At 50.9% G+C, this 21,280-nt stretch overlaps 3 protein-coding genes across 6 annotated transcripts; 2 read left to right on the top strand and 1 right to left on the bottom strand.

Annotated features, from left to right (window-relative positions):
- Nucleotides 1–100: 100 nt before the first annotated feature.
- On the bottom strand, nucleotides 101–9,023 carry atp6v1ab (ATPase H+ transporting V1 subunit Ab). 2 transcript variants are annotated; one of them, XM_088362839.1, is made up of 15 exons: nucleotides 8,867–9,023; nucleotides 3,325–3,422; nucleotides 3,109–3,237; nucleotides 2,776–2,990; nucleotides 2,545–2,682; nucleotides 2,316–2,467; nucleotides 2,068–2,230; nucleotides 1,873–1,981; nucleotides 1,675–1,797; nucleotides 1,421–1,535; nucleotides 1,282–1,345; nucleotides 1,003–1,206; nucleotides 836–930; nucleotides 592–763; nucleotides 101–479 (listed from the first exon to the last, which is right to left on the bottom strand). In XM_088362839.1, the coding sequence occupies exons 2-15, from the start codon at nucleotides 3,404–3,406 to the stop codon at nucleotides 387–389; spliced, it is 1,854 nt and encodes a 617-aa protein (XP_088218965.1). In that variant the 5' UTR covers nucleotides 3,407–3,422; nucleotides 8,867–9,023; the 3' UTR covers nucleotides 101–386. The 2 variants fall into 2 exon arrangements, with proteins under 2 accessions (XP_088218965.1, XP_088218964.1); XM_088362838.1 differs by having other exon boundaries at nucleotides 3,325–3,418; nucleotides 8,867–9,012.
- Nucleotides 9,024–9,640: 617 nt separating this feature from the next.
- naa50 (N-alpha-acetyltransferase 50, NatE catalytic subunit) lies at nucleotides 9,641–12,708 on the top strand. Of its 2 annotated transcripts, none has more exons than XM_088362842.1 (5): nucleotides 9,641–9,855; nucleotides 11,064–11,197; nucleotides 11,284–11,403; nucleotides 11,489–11,555; nucleotides 11,650–12,708. In XM_088362842.1, the coding sequence occupies exons 1-5, from the start codon at nucleotides 9,848–9,850 to the stop codon at nucleotides 11,825–11,827; spliced, it is 507 nt and encodes a 168-aa protein (XP_088218968.1). In that variant the 5' UTR covers nucleotides 9,641–9,847; the 3' UTR covers nucleotides 11,828–12,708. The 2 variants fall into 2 exon arrangements, with proteins under 2 accessions (XP_088218968.1, XP_088218966.1); XM_088362840.1 differs by having other exon boundaries at nucleotides 9,642–9,855; nucleotides 11,061–11,197.
- A 296-nt stretch (nucleotides 12,709–13,004) lies between these two features.
- usf3 (upstream transcription factor family member 3) lies at nucleotides 13,005–20,850 on the top strand. 2 transcript variants are annotated; one of them, XM_088362835.1, is made up of 8 exons: nucleotides 13,012–13,135; nucleotides 13,318–13,387; nucleotides 13,560–13,678; nucleotides 13,754–13,785; nucleotides 13,859–13,941; nucleotides 14,009–14,105; nucleotides 14,308–18,602; nucleotides 18,688–20,850. In XM_088362835.1, the coding sequence occupies exons 3-8, from the start codon at nucleotides 13,635–13,637 to the stop codon at nucleotides 20,446–20,448; spliced, it is 6,312 nt and encodes a 2,103-aa protein (XP_088218961.1). In that variant the 5' UTR covers nucleotides 13,012–13,135; nucleotides 13,318–13,387; nucleotides 13,560–13,634; the 3' UTR covers nucleotides 20,449–20,850. The 2 variants fall into 2 exon arrangements, with proteins under 2 accessions (XP_088218960.1, XP_088218961.1); XM_088362834.1 differs by lacking the exon at nucleotides 13,318–13,387 and having other exon boundaries at nucleotides 13,005–13,135.
- The last annotated feature ends 430 nt before the right edge of the window (nucleotides 20,851–21,280 follow it).

Consider the following 21,280-nt stretch of genomic DNA (forward strand, 5'->3'; position numbering starts at 1 on the left):
CGTTACGTCCAAAATGTTGCAATAAATAGACTCCTCTCGCTTACGTATTCTGTTCATAATTCTTCTGTACAGAGATGATAAGTGTGTGACTTGCGTAAAGTGGAAGAGCAACCACACACACACACACACACACACACACACACACACACACACACACACACACACACACACACACACACACACACACACATGTGATGTAAACAAAATGGCCACACAATAATTCAAAATCATGCAGAGGATCCAGAGTGCGCCAACTTGAGGCATCAAACAATCACAAATACAGTACATCTTTTCTCTTTGACCTCCATATGAAGTTGCACACACACACACACAACAGGGAAGCACAAAAGGTGGAATGTGATGGAGACCAGAAAAAAAGAAAAAGTCTATTCTTCTAGAGTGCGGAAGGCGTTCTGCATGTCTTCCAGCAGCTGTGCGTACTCGCCCTTAATCTTGGCCTCGCCGTCCTTCATTGGATCCTGCGTTGACGAAACAGAAAGCTTGTGATTTATCAAGTGAAAAAAAGATAGACCGGGCAAAAGTAAAACACTCTTGTATAAACGTGAGAAAAAAAAGCATAAAACTAGCAACCTTAAATTTCATGGAGCTGATCCTGTAGAGGATTTCTCCCAGATGCTCGCGGATCATGGCCCAGGTGATCTTGTTGTCACTCTGCGCCGTGGTTTCCACCGCGTGGCGCGCCATGTCGTAGAAGGCGATCATGTTGGACAGGATGCCCACCGTCTTGTAGAAGGGACAGAATCTGTAGAAAGGCACGCGCCACACGCCTCAGTTATCCACGGGTTGAAAAATCTAAACAAAAAGAGAATCGGACCTGTCGTAAGGCGTGTAGCCGTTCTGCTGCAGGAAGTCATCTTTAATCAACTTGGCCACTTCCAGGGTGATCTTGTCTGTTTCCGCCAGCGACGCCTGCCGAACAAGTCATCGGGTGAGCGCTCGTCTTTGAACTCCCATTCCAAAACGGCAACGGCGGCAATTAACCTTCCCGACAAGCTGGACGATCTCGGCCAGGTCCTCCTCCTCCTGCAAGATCTCCTTGGCCTTTGTGCGGAGCGGCACAAACTCGGCAAAGTGCTTGTCGTAGTACTCGTCCAGGGCGCGGGTGTACTTGCTGTAGCTGATAAGCCAGTTGACTGAGGGGAAGTGTTTCCTCTGGGCCAGCTTCTTGTCCAGACCCCAGAACACCTGACACCAGAAGACACCACGTCAAAAAACGGGGCGTCGCGGAGTAGACGGCATCGAATGCGGATGACTCGTTACCTGAACAATGCCGAGTGTGGCTGAGGTAACGGGATCGGAAAAGTCACCACCAGGGGGCGAGACACTAGAAACAAAGCACATTTTAATCAGGGATGGATTCTCGACAATTCCTTTTCTCTTTCTTTCTTTCTTTACTCACGCTCCGACGATGCTGACGCTGCCTTCCCTCTCGGGGTTGCCCAGACACTTCACTCTTCCGGCGCGCTCATAGAAGGAGGCCAGGCGGGCACCCAGGTAGGCCGGGTAGCCACTGTCTGCAGGAAGCAACACAACATTTACTCACCATGGGCTCTCCCTAGAGACCATTTCATAAGATCTGCACATTTTATGACTGGGAGACAAACATTTTGATTTTGCCAAATCTTAACACTAGTTTTGAATTCTCTCTCTTACCAGCAGGCATCTCAGCCAGACGTCCAGAAATTTCCCTGAGAGCTTCGGCCCAGCGAGAGGTGGAGTCGGCCATCATGCTGACGTTGTAGCCCATGTCTCGGAAGTACTCGGAAAGCGTGATTCCTGCCAAGAGCCAAACGGCTTCAGCGCACGAGAAAAGCCACTTTATGACAACTGGCGGCACGGCACGGGACGTACCCGTGTAGATGGAGGCTTCTCGGGCAGCGACGGGCATGTTGGAGGTGTTGGCCACCAGCGCCGTTCTCTTCATGATGCTTTCGGTCTTGCCGTCCACTTCCATGGTCAGCTGTGGAGGGAACACAAGGTGTCAAGTTTGCGATAGAAAATGGATGGAAATCAACATCAAAGACAGATGAATTGGATGTTCCTCACTTCGGGGAAGTCTCGCAGCACTTCCGACATCTCGTTGCCACGCTCGCCGCAGCCGACGTAGACGATGACGTCGCTGTTGGAATACTTGGACAGCGACTGGGAGATGACCGTCTTCCCGCAGCCGAAAGCGCCGGGAATGGCTGTGGTTCCTCCTTGCACGCACCTGCCGTTCAAGCCAGAGATTCAGACATTGGCGGCGGCGGCGCACGCCCGAGTCGCTCGGGTGAAAACATTCGAAAAGGCCTGACGGGAAAAGGGCGTCCAGGACTCTCTGTCCGGTGAGCAGCGGGTGATTGGCGGGCAGCTTCTCCGTGACGGGCCGGACTTGTCTGACGGGCCACACCTGCACCATGGTGAACTTCTCCTTCACACCTTCAAACTCCAGCTCCATCACCACGTCCTGACGGAGGGGGGGGGGGCGTTGGAAGAAAGCGTGTCACCGAGGTTCCCTTTTATTGGGTCAGTCGTGGCACTCACCGAGAGGTCGTAGTTTCCCGGCGGCGCCACGTAGGTTACGGTGCCTCTGTTTTTGGGCGGCAGCATGATTTTGTGCTTAATCAGGGAATTCTCGTAGACCATCCCGTAGATGTCTCCGCCTGTGATGTGACTGCCAACCTGACAGAGAGAAGGAGGAATAAAATCAACTCTTGCACACGCGCTCGTATCAGCTCGAGAAAATCGACCAATTGGGTTTTTACGCCCGCATACCCGCAGACTTTTGACGGGCGAGAACTCCCACTTGACGTCTCTGTTGAGGGATCCGATGTTGACGCCTCTAGGGATGTAGATGCTCTGCGTGAGGTCGTTGATATCCTTCAGGGGTCGCTGGATGCCGTCGAAAATGGAGCCCATGATTCCCGGGCCTAGCTCCACGGAGAGCGGCTTGCCGGTACGCAGCACCGGGTCGCCGACGGACACGCCGGCTGTGATACTGGTTCAGGAAAACAGCGTCGTCCCTGTTGTCAAATAGATGTGCATTCATAGTATCTAAGCAGGTGGCCAAAAAGTGTATACTTGACATTTGGCCTCCAACAAGGATACATGTCTCTTCATAGACCTGGATGGTGGCCATGTCTCCTTCCAGCCGGATGATCTCTCCCACCAGCTCGCTGTGGCCGACGCGCACCAGCTCGTACATGGCTGCCCCCGCCATGGCGGTCGCAGTCACCACTAGAGTGAAGAAAAACAGACATAAATAACAATCCAGACTTTGGGAAGAAAGTCGATCACGCAAACAACACACAAAGTGGCATTAACCTGGTCCGGAGACTCCGTGCACGTATCCAAACTGACTCTCTCTGTCCTCATCTCGAATCTTGGGCAGCTTGGATGTGTCCATCTTCACTGGTTTCTGACTAGGAGGACGATGATACACATGATCAAACAGCGCCACCAGTAAGTCATTGAAGGAACATTGAAGCCTTCCGGGCTGTTCTGACAGATCGTCGCTCTTCGGACGCAAAGTATGGCAGCGGACCAAGAGGTATGTACGGCTTCGTGCACCAACTGCACCCTTCTCTTAGAGAGGTTGTCTCTGCTAGAGGGACGTGTCCGCCAGTTAGAGCAGAATAGTGCGATAACAGTAGTTGCGGCGGACACAGACGCGGGCTGTAGTCAGCCCGCTAGCCCGGTTAGCATTAGCCCCAAGCGGCTTGCTGATCGCGATGAGCCAGGTAAGACGCATAGCCGTCCAAAGTCATCTCGGTCTACTGGCCCTCGCACTTTGGTCATAGGCGACTCCATTACCCGAAACATTACGCTTAAAAATCCAGCCACGGTAATGTGTATTCCTGGGGGCAGAGCACCCGACATAGAAGCTAATCTTAGGGAGCTGACTCGCAATAGGCCTAGTCAACAGCGTAGTTCCAACAACACTAGCTACTCGGACATAGTGATACATGTCGGCTCCAATGATGTTAGGATGAGACAATCAGAGATCACAAAGAAAAACATAGCGAGGACTTGTGATCTTGCCAGAAAGATGAGTCGGCATCGAGTATTTGTCTCTGGCCCCCTGCCTGGGAGAGGCACTGATGAGAGGTTTAGTAGATTAGTCTCCCTTAATCGATGGATGGCTGGGTTCTGTAAAAAGCAGGGACTGTATTTTATAGATAACTGGTCATCCTTCTGGGGCCGCCCCGACCTGCTGAGGAAGGACGGCCTTCACCCTAACCGTGAAGGCGCCTTCACTCTTTCTAGGAATATAGATTACTGTTTGAGCCTCTCATGACAGGTCACTCTAGAGCAGGCCAGGGCACAGGTGATTAGACCACCTGTGAGGATGGGTTTGGAGTCTGATAAGTTAAAGTTAACTAGCGCTAGGCTAGACTTTCAGCATACACATAGCTCCTCGTGTAGACTAGAGCGCGACAGTTTAAATAGTGCTGCAATACACACAAACACACTTTCTACTGGGGTAGTAGACAAATCCAATCACTCCGTCCCGACCGGTCTTGCTGATGAAACGGTGCCTGCTTTAGATAACTTCACATGTGTAACAAATATTCATCATCAAATTCCCACGGTCGTTTCATCCCACCGCCCTAATAAACTTTTGAGAGGTGATATTAGGCCTAGAGAACACAATTTTACTCGCATCCCGTTTAAAAATCTTTCGATAGATACGCACCCTGATCAACCGATTACACTTAAATTCGGTTTTATGAATATTAGATCACTTCATACGAAAGCAGTTCTCGTTAATGACCTTATCACGGAACATAATCTAAACGTTTTTGGTCTTTGCGAGACCTGGTTAAAACCTAATGAATTGCTGCCACTTAACGAGGCCTCGCCTCCAAATTTTGTGAGCTCGCATGTGGCACGTCCTCGAAAAAAGGGTGGGGGTGTCGCCCTCATCTCAAATTCTGAGCTTAGATTTAGGCCTCGCTCAATTCACGTATTTAAAACATTTGAAGTTCTCATTGTGCGATCCACTGCGTTACCGTCATTCTATCTTGTTGTTATTTACCGCCCACCCGGGGCTTACTCTGGCTTCCTGGATGAATTTTCAGAATTTGTGGCTGATCTAGTGACAAATGCAGATAATATAGTTATCATGGGTGATTTCAACATCCACATGAATTCACCGTCAGAACCACTGACTTCGGCATTTCAAACTTTAATCGATACGTGTGGTTTTACGCAAGCTGTACAAGCAGCAACGCATAAGAATGGAAATACCTTAGATCTGGTATTATCCCGGGGACTAGCAACCTCAAATATAGCAGTACTGCCATACACTACTGTTCTGTCTGATCATTTCTTAATAAAATTTGAGATTTTAGTTCCTTGTCAAAGACAAGAGAGCAATCGGCATTATAGCAGTCGTAATCTTAACTCCATGACTGCAACTGCGCTGTCTGAGTTACTGTCGCCGGCAACCGCCATGTTTCCCGCATACAGCGGCTCTATCGATAATCTTACAAATGAATTCAATGCGACATTATTAAAAGCCATCGACTCTGTGGCACCGCTACGTCTGAAAACTCGCCGTAGATGGCCAACTCCGTGGTTCACAGATGAAACACGTACGTTTAAACAAATATGTAGAAAGCATGAGCGCAGATGGCGTTTAACCAAACTTGAGGTTTTCCATCAGGCATGGAAGGACAGCCTCCTGAAATATAAAGATGCGCTAATTTTAGCAAAAACTCGTTATTTTTCGCAAGTCATTAATCTTAATAAAAACAATCCTAAATACCTATTTGATACAGTGGCAAAGCTAACTCTGCGCCAGCCGACCCCTGATAGCTCCTTCCACTCAGCTGATGAGTTTATGAAATTTTTTGCTCAAAAGATTGAGTCCATTAGGGACGAGATCAAGAATACCATGCCAATCGCTCCGCCGGTTACTAGCGCTGGGGATCATGCAATAACCCTCTCAAATTTTGAAAGCGTGTCCCTTGAAATGCTTACAAAATTGGTTAGTACGGCTAAACAAACAACATGTTTACTCGACCCGCTTCCAGCCAAACTACTTAAAGAATTATTTCCAATTTTAGGACCGTCCGTCTTAAATATAATCAATCTGTCTGTTTCCTCTGGGATAGTGCCAATAGCCTTTAAAACCGCTATTATTAAACCACTACTTAAGCGAGCAAATCTTGACCCGGACTGTCTCAGTAATTATAGGCCAGTTTCAAACCTCCCATTCATAGCAACACTTCTCGAAAAAGTAGTAGCGCAGCAGCTTATTGATTACATGGTCGCTAATAATCGATATGACTCCTTTCAGTCTGGTTTTAGAGCTAATCATTCTACAGAGACAGCACTTGCTAAAGTGACTAATGATCTCCTCATAGCTATGGATTTAAATACGTCGTCTGTATTGTTACTACTCGATCTTAGTGCTGCCTTTGACACTGTAGACTTCGATATTTTATTAGGGCGTCTTAAAAGTTGTGTTGGTATCTCAGGGTCAGCACTCAGCTGGTTCAATTCCTATCTATCAGGCAGGACGCACCGAGTGGTCCATGGTAATACGTCCTCTGAGCTTTATAATGTTACGTGTGGTGTTCCACAGGGATCGGTACTCGGACCGATTTTATTTAATATTTATATGATTCCGCTTGGGGACATAATACGTAAATATAATATTAGCTTTCAATGCTACGCGGATGACACCCAATTATATATGCCGTTATCGATGACTGATCCACGGGACTGTTGTAATCTCGAGGCGTGCCTTGCGGAGATCAAGCAATGGATGTCTCTCAACTTCCTTCGTCTTAACCCAGATAAAACTGAGATGTTGATAATTGGTCCTACTCGTTATCAACACTTATTTAAGGAAACCACTATAACTATAGATAACCGGACTATCGCTCAGAGTGATACGGTAACTAATCTCGGGGTAATATTTGACCAAACGCTCTCCTTTCAAAAACACATTAAGAATATAACCAGGATTGCGTTTTTTCACCTTCGTAATATTGCTAAGATTCGTCCTATCCTCTCGACCGGGGATGCGGAAACCATTATACATGCGTTCGTTACGTCGCGCCTGGACTACTGTAATGTATTATTCTCTGGTCTTCCTAAGTCCAGTATCAAAAGTCTACAGTTAGTGCAAAATGCCGCTGCGAGGATGCTCTCACGGTCAAGAAAATTTGATCACATTACCCCAATATTAGCCAAATTACATTGGCTCCCGGTCCATTTAAGATGTGACTTCAAGGTTCTTCTACTAACCTATAAATCACTGCATGGCTTAGCGCCTTCATATCTCGTCGACCTAGTCGTTCCTTATGTTCCGTCTCGTAACCTTCGTTCGCAAAACGCTAGTCTTTTAGTTATACCTAGGGCCAAGAAAATGTCTGCAGGGTCTAGAGCATTCTCTATTCGGGCTCCAGAGCTTTGGAATGCCCTACCAATGGATATTAGAACTACTACCTCAGTAGAAACATTTAAGACACGTTTAAAGACACATTTCTATGAGATGGCCTTTAACTAACTTGTGATGGCCGATTTGGCCGGAGTTTGTTTTGTTCTCTCTGCCCACCCCCTCCCCGGCTGGGGAGGGGGTTAGGTGGCTCAAAAGCTGATCGCGGCTAGCTGGATTCTCGGGGACCAATTCAAGATGAAGGAACTGCAGCTCAACCCCCTTGAAGACACGGCCAGGACAACCGAGGGCACCTCCGACATCCATTTTTTCATTGATTTTCATATTATGTATTACTTTTGCACTCTCTGCATCCATTATAACCTGGTGATCCTGAAAGGGGGATCCTTCCATCTGTGGTCCCTTCTCAAGGTTTCTCATTTTCCCCTGGCAGGGGTTTTTTGAGTTTTTCCTTGCCCTTTTGGGAGCTTATGATCAGGGGATGCTTTGAGAATAATTGTCAATTTTTGGCTATGTGAAGCCCTTTGAGACTGTTTGTGATTTAGGGCTATACAAATAAACTTGACTTGACTTGACTTGACACCAGTAAGTCATTGAAGGAACTGCAGCGATCACCCCCCCCCTCTCCAAAAAGCAGCTTGAAGACTTGAAAATGAAACAGTGCAGAGATAAGGTGGCTTGATTGACTGATTCATCTCCTGCTTCAGTCATTTGATGCACGCATTGACGTGCAAATATTGACAAGCCATTTTCTGTGGGTGCGTATGTGAAATCCCACCATTTTAATCCTTCATGCATTCCACATCAGGACAGCGAGCAAAAACATAATGCTTGATGATCATGTGACCGTGGCACATGACTTACTGGCCAGATAAGGAAGTGGAAAATGAGCATGGACACTGTGACTGAGAATGGGGAACTTGGGAATACCCATTTTTAATTTGGTTCATATTTAATAATAGCTCACCATCACTGTAGTTTGCTTATAAAGTGTACAGCTGGTAGTGTGATGGCATTTAATCTACAGTGTGTAGGCGTGTGTGTGTGTATACTTTTACTTATTGTGTGTTCAGAATGTTGCAGGTAAGCGGCACAGTCCTGACACCCTGGTGTGAATTAAAACAAGTTAACCCGTTCAACTCAGCTAATTCGTACGATTTTGAACCAATGTTGTGATGACACAACGACATTGGCGCCTCTGCTTCATTTTGCGCAACCGTGTCCCCCAATGGAATAAACCTTCCAAATAAGATTGTATTGCTTATACTTTGTTAATATGACATTCGTAGGGTTATTTGGTAACACTGACGGTCTCGGCCTGAGAGAAAAAAGGGGGTCCCCGGCATTTTGGTGCAATGGGTGACTAGTCTTAAAACAACAAGCAATTCTAAATGAAATAGCGTACGCGTCAGTGTCTAAACTACATCAGTTGTCGTAAGAATAAAGCAGGCTCACCGTGTAGTTGCGAAACGGCGGTTTAGCTGTCTTGCTTCGATAGAAAACGATGCGCGATGGAGTGCGTGACGGCAGCAGCAGACTGAGGTCAGCTGACTTCATTCACTGGACGGAAGCTGCCACTGCGGGCACAGCCATTTTGGATCCTCCCCCGGAACTGCACGAAGATAGTCGTGATGTTTGAACCACCACTATGAACAATTTCCTTAGTTTTTTTAAATAATAATAATAAATGCTAACAAATTCTACGCTACGAATACTATGCTTTACGGAAATTTAATTTGAACAAAAGACCAAATAACTCTTTGAAAGTAGTTTAGCCCATATCGAGCACATATTTATGCGAGGAGGTGGCTCTTACAACTGTGACTGCGATCTATGCAATGACGATTGAGCCAAAATGGAGTCCCGGCGGAAATTAGTGACTACAACGCTCATTTTAACCCTCATTTGAATTAAAACACGCACTTTTACTTCATACATGGTTGTTCTCTTTGATGGTGTTTTATCTATTTAGTTATAACCTCATTACAACAGCCATTTAAAATTTACAAGATAGAATGGGGAATAGAATTGGGTTGTTGACCCCTTTAATTTCTGTTTTGTTACTTCTAACAATGATTTGTTTCTATATCTGTGGTTTTTTTCCTTATTTTTTTTACATTTTAAATAACAGTTAACTCAAAATAACACAAAAAGCTAGATAGCCAACAGAAACCGAAAGTCGAGTGTACATCCTGACAGACCAAAATCAGGCCTTACACAACACTTGCACCACAGTGCGCATGCGTTCTGTAGGGTTGACAGTCTGCTCACTATCGTGGAAAGCGGTGCGGCGGCGGCTAAGCTAACCATCGCAACGAGCTACATGTGGAGAGTAAAACGGGAAGGCATCCCCGACCCCAACTCTGTCAAATCTCCCCGTGCCCGCCCGCCACGACGCTAAAAGTCGAGACTCGGTGACAATTATATCAGTTTACGATGAAAGGGTGAGTGTCCGCTTTCAAGCCGCGAACGAAGTTGTTCAACGACTGCATTTTGTCACCGGGGGAGGAGACGGCGAGGCTAGCCAAGCTAGGTAGCTTAGCTTAGCCCGGCTAAGCTATTTTTAAACTCGGTACCCGAGCCAGAGGTTAAAAAAATGAAAAGAAGCCCGCGACAGCGCCGTTGATGGCCGAACGCCATCGCTGTTTGCCCGCCGATTTCAAAGCGTTGCGAGTAGGACGCGTGCCGTTGATGCTACCCGCGAGACTGAACTAACGTGAGCGGTTTCTTCCCTACTCTACTCAGACAGCGGGTAAAGTGGATGTTAATCTGTTGAATTCAGTCAGCAAAAATGTGGAATCCGAACTGGTTTGGTGTGTAATCAAACGTATTCATCAGTCAACCGCTAAATTTAGAGTTTGTAATGTAGTCACTAAATGTCAGCAATGACAAGTGTGCGTTTTGGGTCAAGAGATTCACCTTGCAGATTGGTGGTTCGAACAATTGCTTTACAGCTTTGAGGTTGCGGGTTCGAATCTTGACTGTGTGGATTTGCCATACTGTTTTGACATCCATGTTAAATTCATTGAAAACTATCAAAATGTCCACAAGCACCAATGTCTGTCCACACTTGTCTTGTCTCCCCATGTCCCCAAAACATGCATTTCAGTTTACCTGAAAACTCTAAATTGGCCACAAGGTGAACGTGATGATTTGTTAATCTATATGTCCCTGTGACTGACTAGAGACCGGTCAACTGGGATTATCTCCAGCTCACCATAATGAGGCCAAGCTCTATAGAAAATGGATGGATGGATGGATGGATGCCTGTTCTTCCTCACCTTTCTCCTGCATTGTCAGTGGAACTGTGTGAAAGAGAATGGTGCACGTTCACTAAGGCTGTTGTGTGCAGTCACACTAGAGCTTTTGTTTGTTAAAAAAAAAAACACACATTTCCAAATTATTCTTAGCAACAAAGTTGCACAGTATTTTTCTAACCACAGGAAGAGTTCATATTAAATAGACAACAAAGCAAAACTACTCACTGCTTTTAAGATGACCGTAATGTCAGAATCTTCTTCTGTGGTTGCTTGTATTTGCCGTGTGCTGGTGTCATCCCCGCTGAAAAAAACACAAAGGAAAAAGCACAACACACACTGAGCGACTTTGGCCGTGTTTCAAGCCTTTGACCGTTTTGCTCTTGTTCCAGTAGCCGGATCGAGCTGGGCGATGTGACGCCCCACAACATCAAGCAGCTGAAGCGCCTCAATCAGGTCATCTTCCCCGTCAGCTACAACGACAAGTTCTACAAGGACGTGCTCGAGGTGGGCGAGCTCGCCAAGCTCGGTAAGCGACTGCGCAAATTTACTGAAACTGTACTTTAAAGCCCATTGAGAGGATGATCAATAAAAGCGGGGTCCCCTGTCTGGCAGCATATTTCAATGACATCGCGGTGGGGGCTGTGTGCTGCCGAGTGGACCACTCTCAGAACCAAAAGCGATTGTACATCATGACCCTAGGTTGTCTCGCACCCTACCGGAGACTTGGCATTGGTGAGGCACACAAAATGGATGGACTTTTTTTTCTTCTTTCTTTCTCTAAAAGTGGTGACTTCAAATCATTTTTGGGCACTCGTAGGTACAAAGATGCTGAACCACGTGCTCAACATCTGCGAGAAGGATGGCACTTTTGACAACATTTACCTGTGAGGGCTCTATGTTTTCCCTTTCAATGGCCATTGGATTAATGCCTTATAAAAGATGTATTAAAAAATGGAATGATTTTTCCCGTTCCGACAGTCACGTGCAGATCAGCAACGAGTCAGCCATCGACTTCTACCAGAAGTTTGGCTTTGAGATCATCGAGACCAAGAAGAACTACTACAAGAGGATAGAGCCGGCGGACGCGCACGTCCTGCAGAAAAGCCTTCGCAGCCCGAGCGCGCCGCCCAGCAGAGAGCTTCAGAAGACGGAGTAGGGTGGCAACGGAAGGACGAGCGGGGCGTCACCCGCAATTCGGAAAAACCAGCACACCTGACCTGCGCATCAATAAACTGTGACACACGCCCCAACCCCACAAGGACGCTTTCAAAGACAAAATTGGGGAAGAAAAAAACAAAACAAAACAACAACCTCAATTAGCCGGCAAATGAATCCCCCTCTCCCCACATGTAACTCATACAGAGTGTCCAAAAAGTGCTCCTCCGATTGACAACCTGAGTTTGGTATTTGCAATGCATACGTTGTGTTTGACTTGGTTTTTATGCGGTTCTAAAATGTAAATTCAGGGGGCGGGGGGGCGGGGCTGTTTTCTATAGTGGGTGGTTTTGAAACAGTTTGAACAAACCACAACTTATGGCGGGTGGAATGTCTTCTCCACGGGCCATGAGGAACAGTAAACAAGGTGGTGGTGGTGGTGGTGCGTTGGGAATTTATTTCCAACCAATTCCGATGTTGTTTTGTTTGGTTTTATTTTCATTTTACATTGCAGAGGTGAAGTGTTTCAGAGGTTCTCCTGGGTTTGGGAAATAGTATTGAATGTCAATGCGTTCTTCCCCAAAGGGGAAACGCGAGGTCTTTTGGGATGGAGGAGCCACGGCAGAGCTGGTCCTCCCCCTCCCCAACAACTTCCTGCCAAGTATTGGTCGCCGATATGTTCCGCTTGTGGTTTTCTTGAAGTGTGCGAGTGTGTTGTACCCAGAAGAAGGTCTGACTCCGAATGCATGCAAGGAGACTTGTGTCCTCTCTCTACTGTAGTATAAGCATGGTTTCTTTCTTTGAAGAATTTTATCTTTTTCTGGAGCTCTATATTGTATGACTTTTTAACGTCTAAATAAACGAATTACTATTTGCAGTAAAGATGCTGTCTGTTCTCAAACTATAAGTCGAATGACTCATTTCCGACTCTATGGTTATCATGACACGTTTACGCCGTCACGAGATTCGTTTGAGAAGGACTACAAAATTATATATGATATTAAAAAACACTATTAATTTCGTATGAGAACCATTTGCGAACATTTAAAAATAGTTCAATTTTGGGAGAAAATAAGACAAAACCAGCGGTCGAGTCGGACGGACGCACTTTTTGATTGGCTGCATCGCCCATCCTCTAAGATTTGATTGGTTCTCGGCTTCCCAAGCGCCCGCCTCTTTCCCCTGCTAAGATTGTTTTGGGAGCTGGATTGACATAGCATGCTAGGTAGCTAGTAAACAGTTAGCTTCTCAAACCTCTCTCTTAAGTTATCACTGCCGCTGACACTTGCATAAAATGTCCAACCTACAGGTGAATGAGAACATGCGGTCTTATAATATCGTTTTATTAGCGGATGAGCAACGAAACGGCGCTCTTTTTCGGCTCCAAAAGTGAGCTAGGCTAACCACTAGCAAGCTACACGGCTTAAGCATTAATTGCTACTTAACTTTGTCTTGAATAATTAACTCGCCTGATAACTACTATCTGTACAGGAAAGCTGCAGCACAATATTCAGCTATAGCTTGTCACATCGTGGTTGCAAATGCATGCCAACGACTTAAGGTTAGCTGCAATGCCTTTTAAAGCTTGTGCTTGTAGCAGAAGCACTATGTCTAGTTTAACATGGCAGCGCTTGTCTCTAAGCCACCATGAGAGAATTTCTTCAATGTCTAATCTTTTGAACATGTTCAATACACATAGTGCCGTCCTGAATATAGTTGTGTTTACATGGCAGGACGGCCACAGGAAGGATCTCAGGTCAAAGCGGTGAGTGTGCTGACTCGACTGACAGGCACCTGTTTGGGAAAGGATGCCAGAGATGACGGAAACCGAGACAACTGGTCGAAAACCCAAGTAAGTTCTAGTTAATACTGCAGTTAGAAACGACGTCCTGTATTTCATCAGCTGAGTTTCCCAATCATTTTGCAGAAAGAAGAAAAACAAAGAATCCCACAATGCTGGTAAATGATTCAAATGTTGAAATGTCACCTCTAATTACATTGTAGACACTTACCTTTCCTCTCTTGTCTTCAGTCGAGAGGCACCGCAAAGAGAAGATAAATGCAGGGATCAACCGCATTGGCAATCTGCTGCCCTGTTCACAAGCACTTAAACAGGTTAAGATGCATTTTATGCAGGGATTGTCAATTCAATTCAATTCACTCTCTCTATTTGTTTACACAGAGTAAGAACATGATCCTGGACCAGGCCTTTCGCTACATCACCGAGCTGAAAAAACAAAATGATGCAATGCTCCTGGAAGGCGGTGATAAAGTCCAAGGTAAAGTTGAAAAAAAAAAAACGGGGGCCCAGAAATGTATGTTCATTTTCAAAGCTTTTAAATCAGCCAATCAAATCGGCCCACCGATTAATCGGTGAATCCCTCGAATGAATAGATGAAGGACAACTCTTACAGAAATTGTGAGCCGAAGTACTTTTGAGTTTTTGTTTACACATGACAAACGGTCGTGTGTTTTCTACAGCGGAGGAGATCCGACGACTACGGCGTCATTGCGAGGACCTTCGCAAGGAGAGCGCTCACTACATTGAGCTTCTCAAAGCCCATGACATCAATCTCCTGGAAGACCCCACGGTCCACTGGAAGGGCAAACAGCGCTGTGCCAAAGTGGCCAAAGTCACGCCCACTCATCAGCTGCCCAAGGGCATAATCGTCTATTCCAACGGCAAGGTGAAGCGCCCCGCGGGAAAAGAGACGAGCCCCGGGAAGCAGCCCTCAGACACCTTAATGCTTCAGCCCCCATCGGAGGCGGGCGCAGGTGTGAGGGGAAACGGAGCCTTGCTCCAAGTCACTTCTTCCGCTACCTTGCTTAACTCTGGTTCGAGCCTCGCCACGGTGCAGCAGCGTGCGATTGAGAAGCTGCCGCCTTCCGTGTCCTACATCACCCTCCAGCTACCGGCCGGGAACACCGGCTTGCCGCCTGCCGCCTCCGCCCTGACCAACGTAGCTCCGAGTTCAGCCTCTCAGCTTCCGCCGGCCGTCTCCTGCCTCGCCACAATAAATCAGAGTGCAAAGGACGCCGCCCTCAGGACTGTAAGTTACACTGCCCTCCCCAACAGTCAAGGCCTTCTCAGAACGGGGGCGGCGGGGAGCACGCAAACCACGTGGACGACGCTGCAAATGGCAGGCAACACGGTGCAGCCCGTTTGCCAGAGTCTCGGCAGCAGCGCCCAAGCCGTCCACCAGGTGACAGTGTGTCCTCCCGTTCAGCCCATTCAAATACAGATGCAGCCGCCTCCTGTGCCGCTCCAACAGGCCCCCATCACCGCACATATTCAGGCCAGGCCGCCCCAGCTGCGACCCGCCATCCCAGTCCTCGCCCCGCAGCCCCAATGCGCCGTGCTCCCGCAGCCGGCCGCCGTGTCTCAACCCCAGTCGGCCGTCCTCCAGCCGGCATCTCTCGTTCCTCAGCCTCCGGCGACTCTTCTCCCTCAAACTCCACAGCAGGCCACCGTGCTGCCCCTCCTTCAAACCATGCAGGTACTGCAGGTCAACCCGAGCGGCGCGGCGGCCACGGCGCCGCCGAGCGGCAGCAACCCCAGCGTGGTCATTCTGCAGCAGGCCAACTCCTGCCCGAGTCAGCCGGTCATGGGAGAAGAAGCGAGCAACCCGACACCCTGTCAACATATCGTCATCATCCAAGCTCCCAATCAAGCCGCGCCCGCCCCTCAGAATCCCAAGGTTGGCTTGGTGCCCTCCACAGCCGCCGCCGCCGCACCCGCTTCCGTAACGGCGACTCAAACAGCCAACGCTTCAACGGCCACGTTGCAGAGTGTGGGCGGGAAGCAGCTGGTGCCCATTCTCCCACGTCCGGCTCAGCCTCCAGCGAGCAATTCATCGCAGATGAGCCAGGCGTCTGCCGGCGCCCAGACCAGCCCGCAAACCATCACTGTGAACGGGCAGGTGTTTGCCTTAAAGCCCGTGAAGACTTTGGACAAAAACGCTTCTCAACGTACAATCCAACTGGTCCAGCCTACCACCACGGAGGAACCCACCACCAACGTGGCTCTCAAGAGTCTCGGGGCCCTCAGTAGTCTGAACCAGAGCATCTCTCAGGGCCTTCCGCTTAGCATTTCTAGCCAGAGCGCCAACGACGGCCCGCCTCCGGCCGCGCCATCCGCCGCGGTCCAGCCCAAACGACAGCCTCCTGCTCCCGGGACAGTCCCCGGAGCCACGGTGGTCCCGCCCGTGCGATCATTACAGGCTCCCGAGCCCGGTCGGGTTACATCCGGGCGACCGGCGAGCGGGCCCAAGCCTGCCGGAAAGAGGCAGCGGACGACGCCTCGTGCTAAACGCTCAACAGCCAAAAGGACCAAAGCGTCAAAGAAAAGTCAGCTCAGCCAGGCGAGAGCATCTCAGGCCTCAGACATTCCTCCCGTAGCCGCCACGACGGCAACTGCCCAAACCACACCCAGTGTCGCTTCCCCAAAAAGCCCGCCAAAAATGCTTCTTACATCCGGCGGCTCGAGCGGATCGAGTCAGTCCCGGCCGCAAAGTATTAGCGCAAATCCTGATGATGTTATTGTCAGTAAAGCGACCACAAGTGTTGCGGTGAGCGCAGTTGCGAGCGCCAGCGCCACATCGGTCACGCCTTCGCTGAGCGCAGCCGTGGCCACGAATGACAACGGCGCCGCCGCGGCTTCAAACGGAGACTCGGCGCCGAGCCAGACTGTAGGATCTGAAGCGAGCGGTGCGGCGACTCGCACGGCGCAAAGTAACGTCGCTCTTCTCTCTGCGCCGTCTAAAGCAAGCACAAGCGTTGTCACGACTACGAGCGGCGGCGCTGACGCCGCCGTGAATGGCGGCGGCGCCGCCGCTGCTCGTGCCGCCACCGCTGCTCGGGCCGCATGTCCTACTTCAATAATTGCCACGAGTCAGACTACACAATCAGTGTCTTGTCCCCAACGACCCACCGACATCAAATCAGTGCCTTGTAGTAAAGAGTCCACCGCTTCATCCACAACTCCGCTGTCGTCGGTTAGCCCAACACCTGACTCGACGGTGCCGACCCAAGTCAAACATCCCCAGCCGGCGGCCAAGAACCGACAGGCCCAGGAAGAAAGACCTGCTACAAGTTTAGCACCATCCACACCTGATACGACACCCAAGAAAGATTTTGTGGCATCTCAAGGGGTTTACACTAACCTTGATGACCAAACTATAGAGCCTCCCGTGACGGACACTTCCATGTCCACGGTCGCAGGGGCGGGCCGGGGCTTCTCCGTGGCCTCCATGCTCCCTCAGGGTCAGGGTCAGGGCATGAGCGGCTCTTCCGGCTCCTTTGGAACATTTACGTTCACGTCCGAGCAGGCCGAGATGCTCGCGTTGGCCATGTTAGAACAAGACAGCCCAGGGAGGAGGGCCGGGAGCTGCGGCAGGAACGAGGCGCCCCCAGCCCCGTGGCAACCGCCCAAAGCTCCCGCTAGTAAAGAAAAAGCCCCCGCTGTGCAGCAGGTGGAAGTCACCAAACCTGCAGATTCAGCCAAACCTCCAGTTCAGGTGTCCGTCAGAGGACAGGTTGGCAACGGCTCCGTCGGTGGGATCAGGCATCCGCAGAACCCGGCTCATCTCATCACGTACACCCAGTCTCAGGTCCAGACTCAGAGCTCAGCCCAAAGTGGCACCGTTGCCAGCCTGAGCATCAACAACCTGATCAGGCCCAGCTCCTCTCAGCAATCCTACTCGGGCTCTCCCAGTCTGCCGAGCCAGCAGTGCCCGGTGCCCTCACCGGTCGCCGCCGCCTCGGTCCACATTTCCCAACAGTCCAACAACGCGCTCTCGCCTTGCTCGGGCGCCGCTCAGCTGAACGAGTACGCCCCCATGAAAACAGCTTTGATGAGGGCTCAGGCGGAGCGACAAGTCAAGATTCTCTCCAAGCGCCAAGCTCAGGAAGAGGCTATGCTCAACACAGGCAAACGAGCAAAGCCGTGCCCGCCGCCGGCGCCCACTGTGGGCCACATGGACGTGAAAGGAGCGGACCACGGCCGGATGATGGGAGGACAACTGCCTCCCTCATCCTCGGCCATGGCGAGGATTAACACGGAAGGCTCGCTCTTCCCCACAAACTCATTCATGAGCCCCATAGTCCGGGCCACGGACGCCCACCGCCCTGGTGAGCAGAACCAGCCGGGGGTGCTCCACCCGCCCCAGGCCCATCCGCAACATTCTGCAGCCCAGCCGGGCCAGCACATGGGAGGCAATCATTACATGAAGCAGCAGCAGCAGCAGCAGCAGCACCACCTGTACCATCTGCAACACCACCTGACCCAGGCGGACCCCGCGCAGCGCCACTCGCTACACCAGAGGGCGCTCCAGCAAGAGCAACATGCGCAGAAGAAGAGGGGGCTGGTCCGAGGCAGCCAGACCGGCTCGCCCGCTGCCGCCATGCAACAGAAGCAGCAGCAGCAGCAGCACCACCTGGAAAAGTCCACAGTCCAGCAGCAGCATCCGCATCAGCAGCACGCGCCGCAACCACAGCAGGCCCACCATCAGTCCACGCAGCACCAACAGTCGCATCCGCAACAGCACCAAGCGCCCTCGCATCAAACTCAGCAGCAGCAGCAGCAGCAGCAGCAGCACCAACAACACCATCAACAGCTGCAGCAGCAGCAGCAGCAGCAGCAACAGAACTCCCACAGCAGGCACCAGCAGCACCTGCAACAACACATGCAGCAACAACAGCACTTTAGACACCAGGAGAAGAGCTGCGAGGCACAGGCAGCAGGAGCCCGAGCCCACCACAGCAACCACCTGGCCAAGGTCGGTCAAGCATTCATTCACATTGTCAAGCATTCGCTCCAGGCCACATTTGGCCATCTAAACTGTGCTGTGCCTTTCCCCTCAGTCTGGTCAAGACCACGCTGCCATGCAGAGGATGATGACTTCAAGGAATCTGGAGCAGCAGCAGCAGCAGCAGCAGCAGCAGCAGCAGCAGCAGCTCATTTCGTCGCCCGGCAACCCGGTGTCGCGTTCGTCCGAGCTGTCGTGCGCGCCGTCCCGCCAGGAGCGCCACCGTGTCTCAAACTACTCCGCCGAGGCGCTCATCGGCAAAAGCTCTACGAGCGCCGAGCAGCAGCGCCTGGCGCACCACCTCCAGCCGGCCCGCGGCAGCGCCGCACCCGATCAGGCCGACCTGCGCGGCTACATGGACGCGTCCGGACGAGGTAAAGGCAACGTGGCGCACAACCCGCAGGGCCGACTCCCCTCGGACCACCCGGGCCCGGCTGATGTTCAGCGTGTGTCGGAGTGCCCGCCGTTCAAAAGCATGGCCCCTGGACCCGGTGCGCATCAGCTCGCCGGTTTTGAGGCTCAGGTTTCCCGCAGCGGCAGCGACATGGCCCCCAAGTCGCAGAGGGCGCAGCAGCAGCAGCAGCAGCAGCAGCAACAGGGAAGCTTCCGAATGGGCGCGGCCCCCTCGGCAGACAGCAGGAACCGGGGCGCGAGCGGCTATGCGGGGGTCCATATGGGGCCGCAGGGCTCCCACGTGGGACCGGCGCTGCTGCGTGAGCAGGAAGCTTGTCATCAGAGTTTCATGCAGAGCCTCCTTTCACCTGAGGGGAACAACCAGAGGGCAGCGCAGTGCTGCCCACCAGCAGTCAGCATGGAGTACCCCTCCACAGACATCCAGGCCAAAGCCTCCAGTCCCAGCCAGAAACCCTCCGCCATGAACAAGAGCCACATTTCTCAGGTCAACACTAATATGCACGGCGGCAGCGTGCGGGTGGCCCACCCCCCTGAGCCGGGCCGCTCGCCGGTGGCATCGAGACCGCCCGTCAGCCAGCACTCGCGCCACGCGCCGCCCGCCAAGCTGCGGGCGGGCGAGCGCCCCCGCTCGGGAACGCTGCGGTCCTCCAACCCCTTTGAGCCCGAGGGCCACCTGCCCCTGCCTTCCGGAGGCGGCGTGCTTCTGGGCCGGCCGCAGTCGGGCGGCGAGGCGCGGCGCAGCACCATCGTCCGCTTCATGGCGGATGGCGCCCAAACGTCTGGCGACAACAACCTGGTCGCCGAGCAGCACCTGGCGCAGAACTTTGGCTTCCCGTTCATCCCCGAGGGTGGCATGAACCCGCCCATCAACACCAACTCCACCTTCATCCCGCCCGTCAGTCAGCCCAACGCCTCGCGCACGCCCTCCCTGCTGCCTGTGGAGCCAGCCAACTCCTTACCCTCCTTCTACCCGTCCTACTCGCCGGCCGCCCACCCCAGCCTGCCGGGCGACGTCACCCTGCAGTACTTCTCCAACCAGATGTTCACCAGCCCCGGAGCCGACAAGCCCAGCGCCCCACCCGGCCTCAACAACCGCTTCGGCTCCATCCTATCGCCCCCGCGCGCCGTCGGCTTCGCCCAGGCCAGCTTCCCGCTGCTGCCCGACATGCCGCCCATGCCCATCACCAACTCGTCGGGCATCACGCCGCACATCTCCAACTTCAGCCTCACCTCGCTCTTCCCAGAGATCACCGCCGGCATGCCCGCCGACGGCTCGGCCATGCCCATGTCGCCGCTGCTGTCGCTCACCAACGCGTCTGCCGCCGATTCGAGCAAGCAACACAACAGGCCGGCGCACAACATCAGCCACATCCTCGGGCACGACGGCAGCTCGGCCGTGTGACGGCAAAAACGACGACAGGCGGGCGACGTGCAAGCGGCCACTGTTGCCATCGCTTTTGTTTTGTTTTCTTTCGATGGCATTTGTTTACGCGACTCTTTGAATCGCATTTGTTACGATCGTTTCAAAGCTTTTTTCTTGAAGGGGTGCTTCAAGCTTTATGGGGAACGTTATTGGTCTGTTGTTTGTAAAACAACATTCCAGTGTATATTTGTAATGAGAACTCTTTGTTTTTCCATTTGTTGTCAAAGAAGAAACCTGCAGCGTTCATGTATTTGACTAACTTATATCAGGTTGCTCCATACAGTATCAAGACTGTTTTGTAAATACACACGTTTCATATCAGAAGGTTAGATTATGTATTTGTACATACAAAAAGATGAATTAATAAAGTTTATAAGGAAATTCTGCGTAATGATGGTTTGTACAAACACCATTGGTGTGCTTTAACTCATTGCACTATGATATAAAAAAATAAAATAAAATTATGGTCAAATTCAGGGAATCCAAAACGAATATACGCGTCATTTCTCATCTTGACCAGCAGAGGGCGACACACGGTACACTTTTGCTATCTTATGGTCAAATTCAGGGAATCCAAAACGAATTTACGCGGCGTCATTTCTCATCTTGCCCAGCAGAGGGCGACATACGGTACACTTTTGCTATCTTATGGTCAAATTCAGGGAATCCAAAACGAATATACGCGGCGTCATTTCTCATCTTGACCAGCAGAGGGCGACACACGGTACACTTTTGCTATCTTATGGTCAAATTCAGGGAATCCAAAACGAATATACGCGGCGTCATTTCTCATCTTGACCAGCAGAGGGCG

Source organism: Syngnathus floridae, chromosome 20 (assembly GCF_059516105.1).
Source record: "Syngnathus floridae isolate MCC-2025c chromosome 20, RoL_Sflo_1.0, whole genome shotgun sequence".
NCBI lineage: Eukaryota > Metazoa > Chordata > Actinopteri > Syngnathiformes > Syngnathidae > Syngnathus > Syngnathus floridae.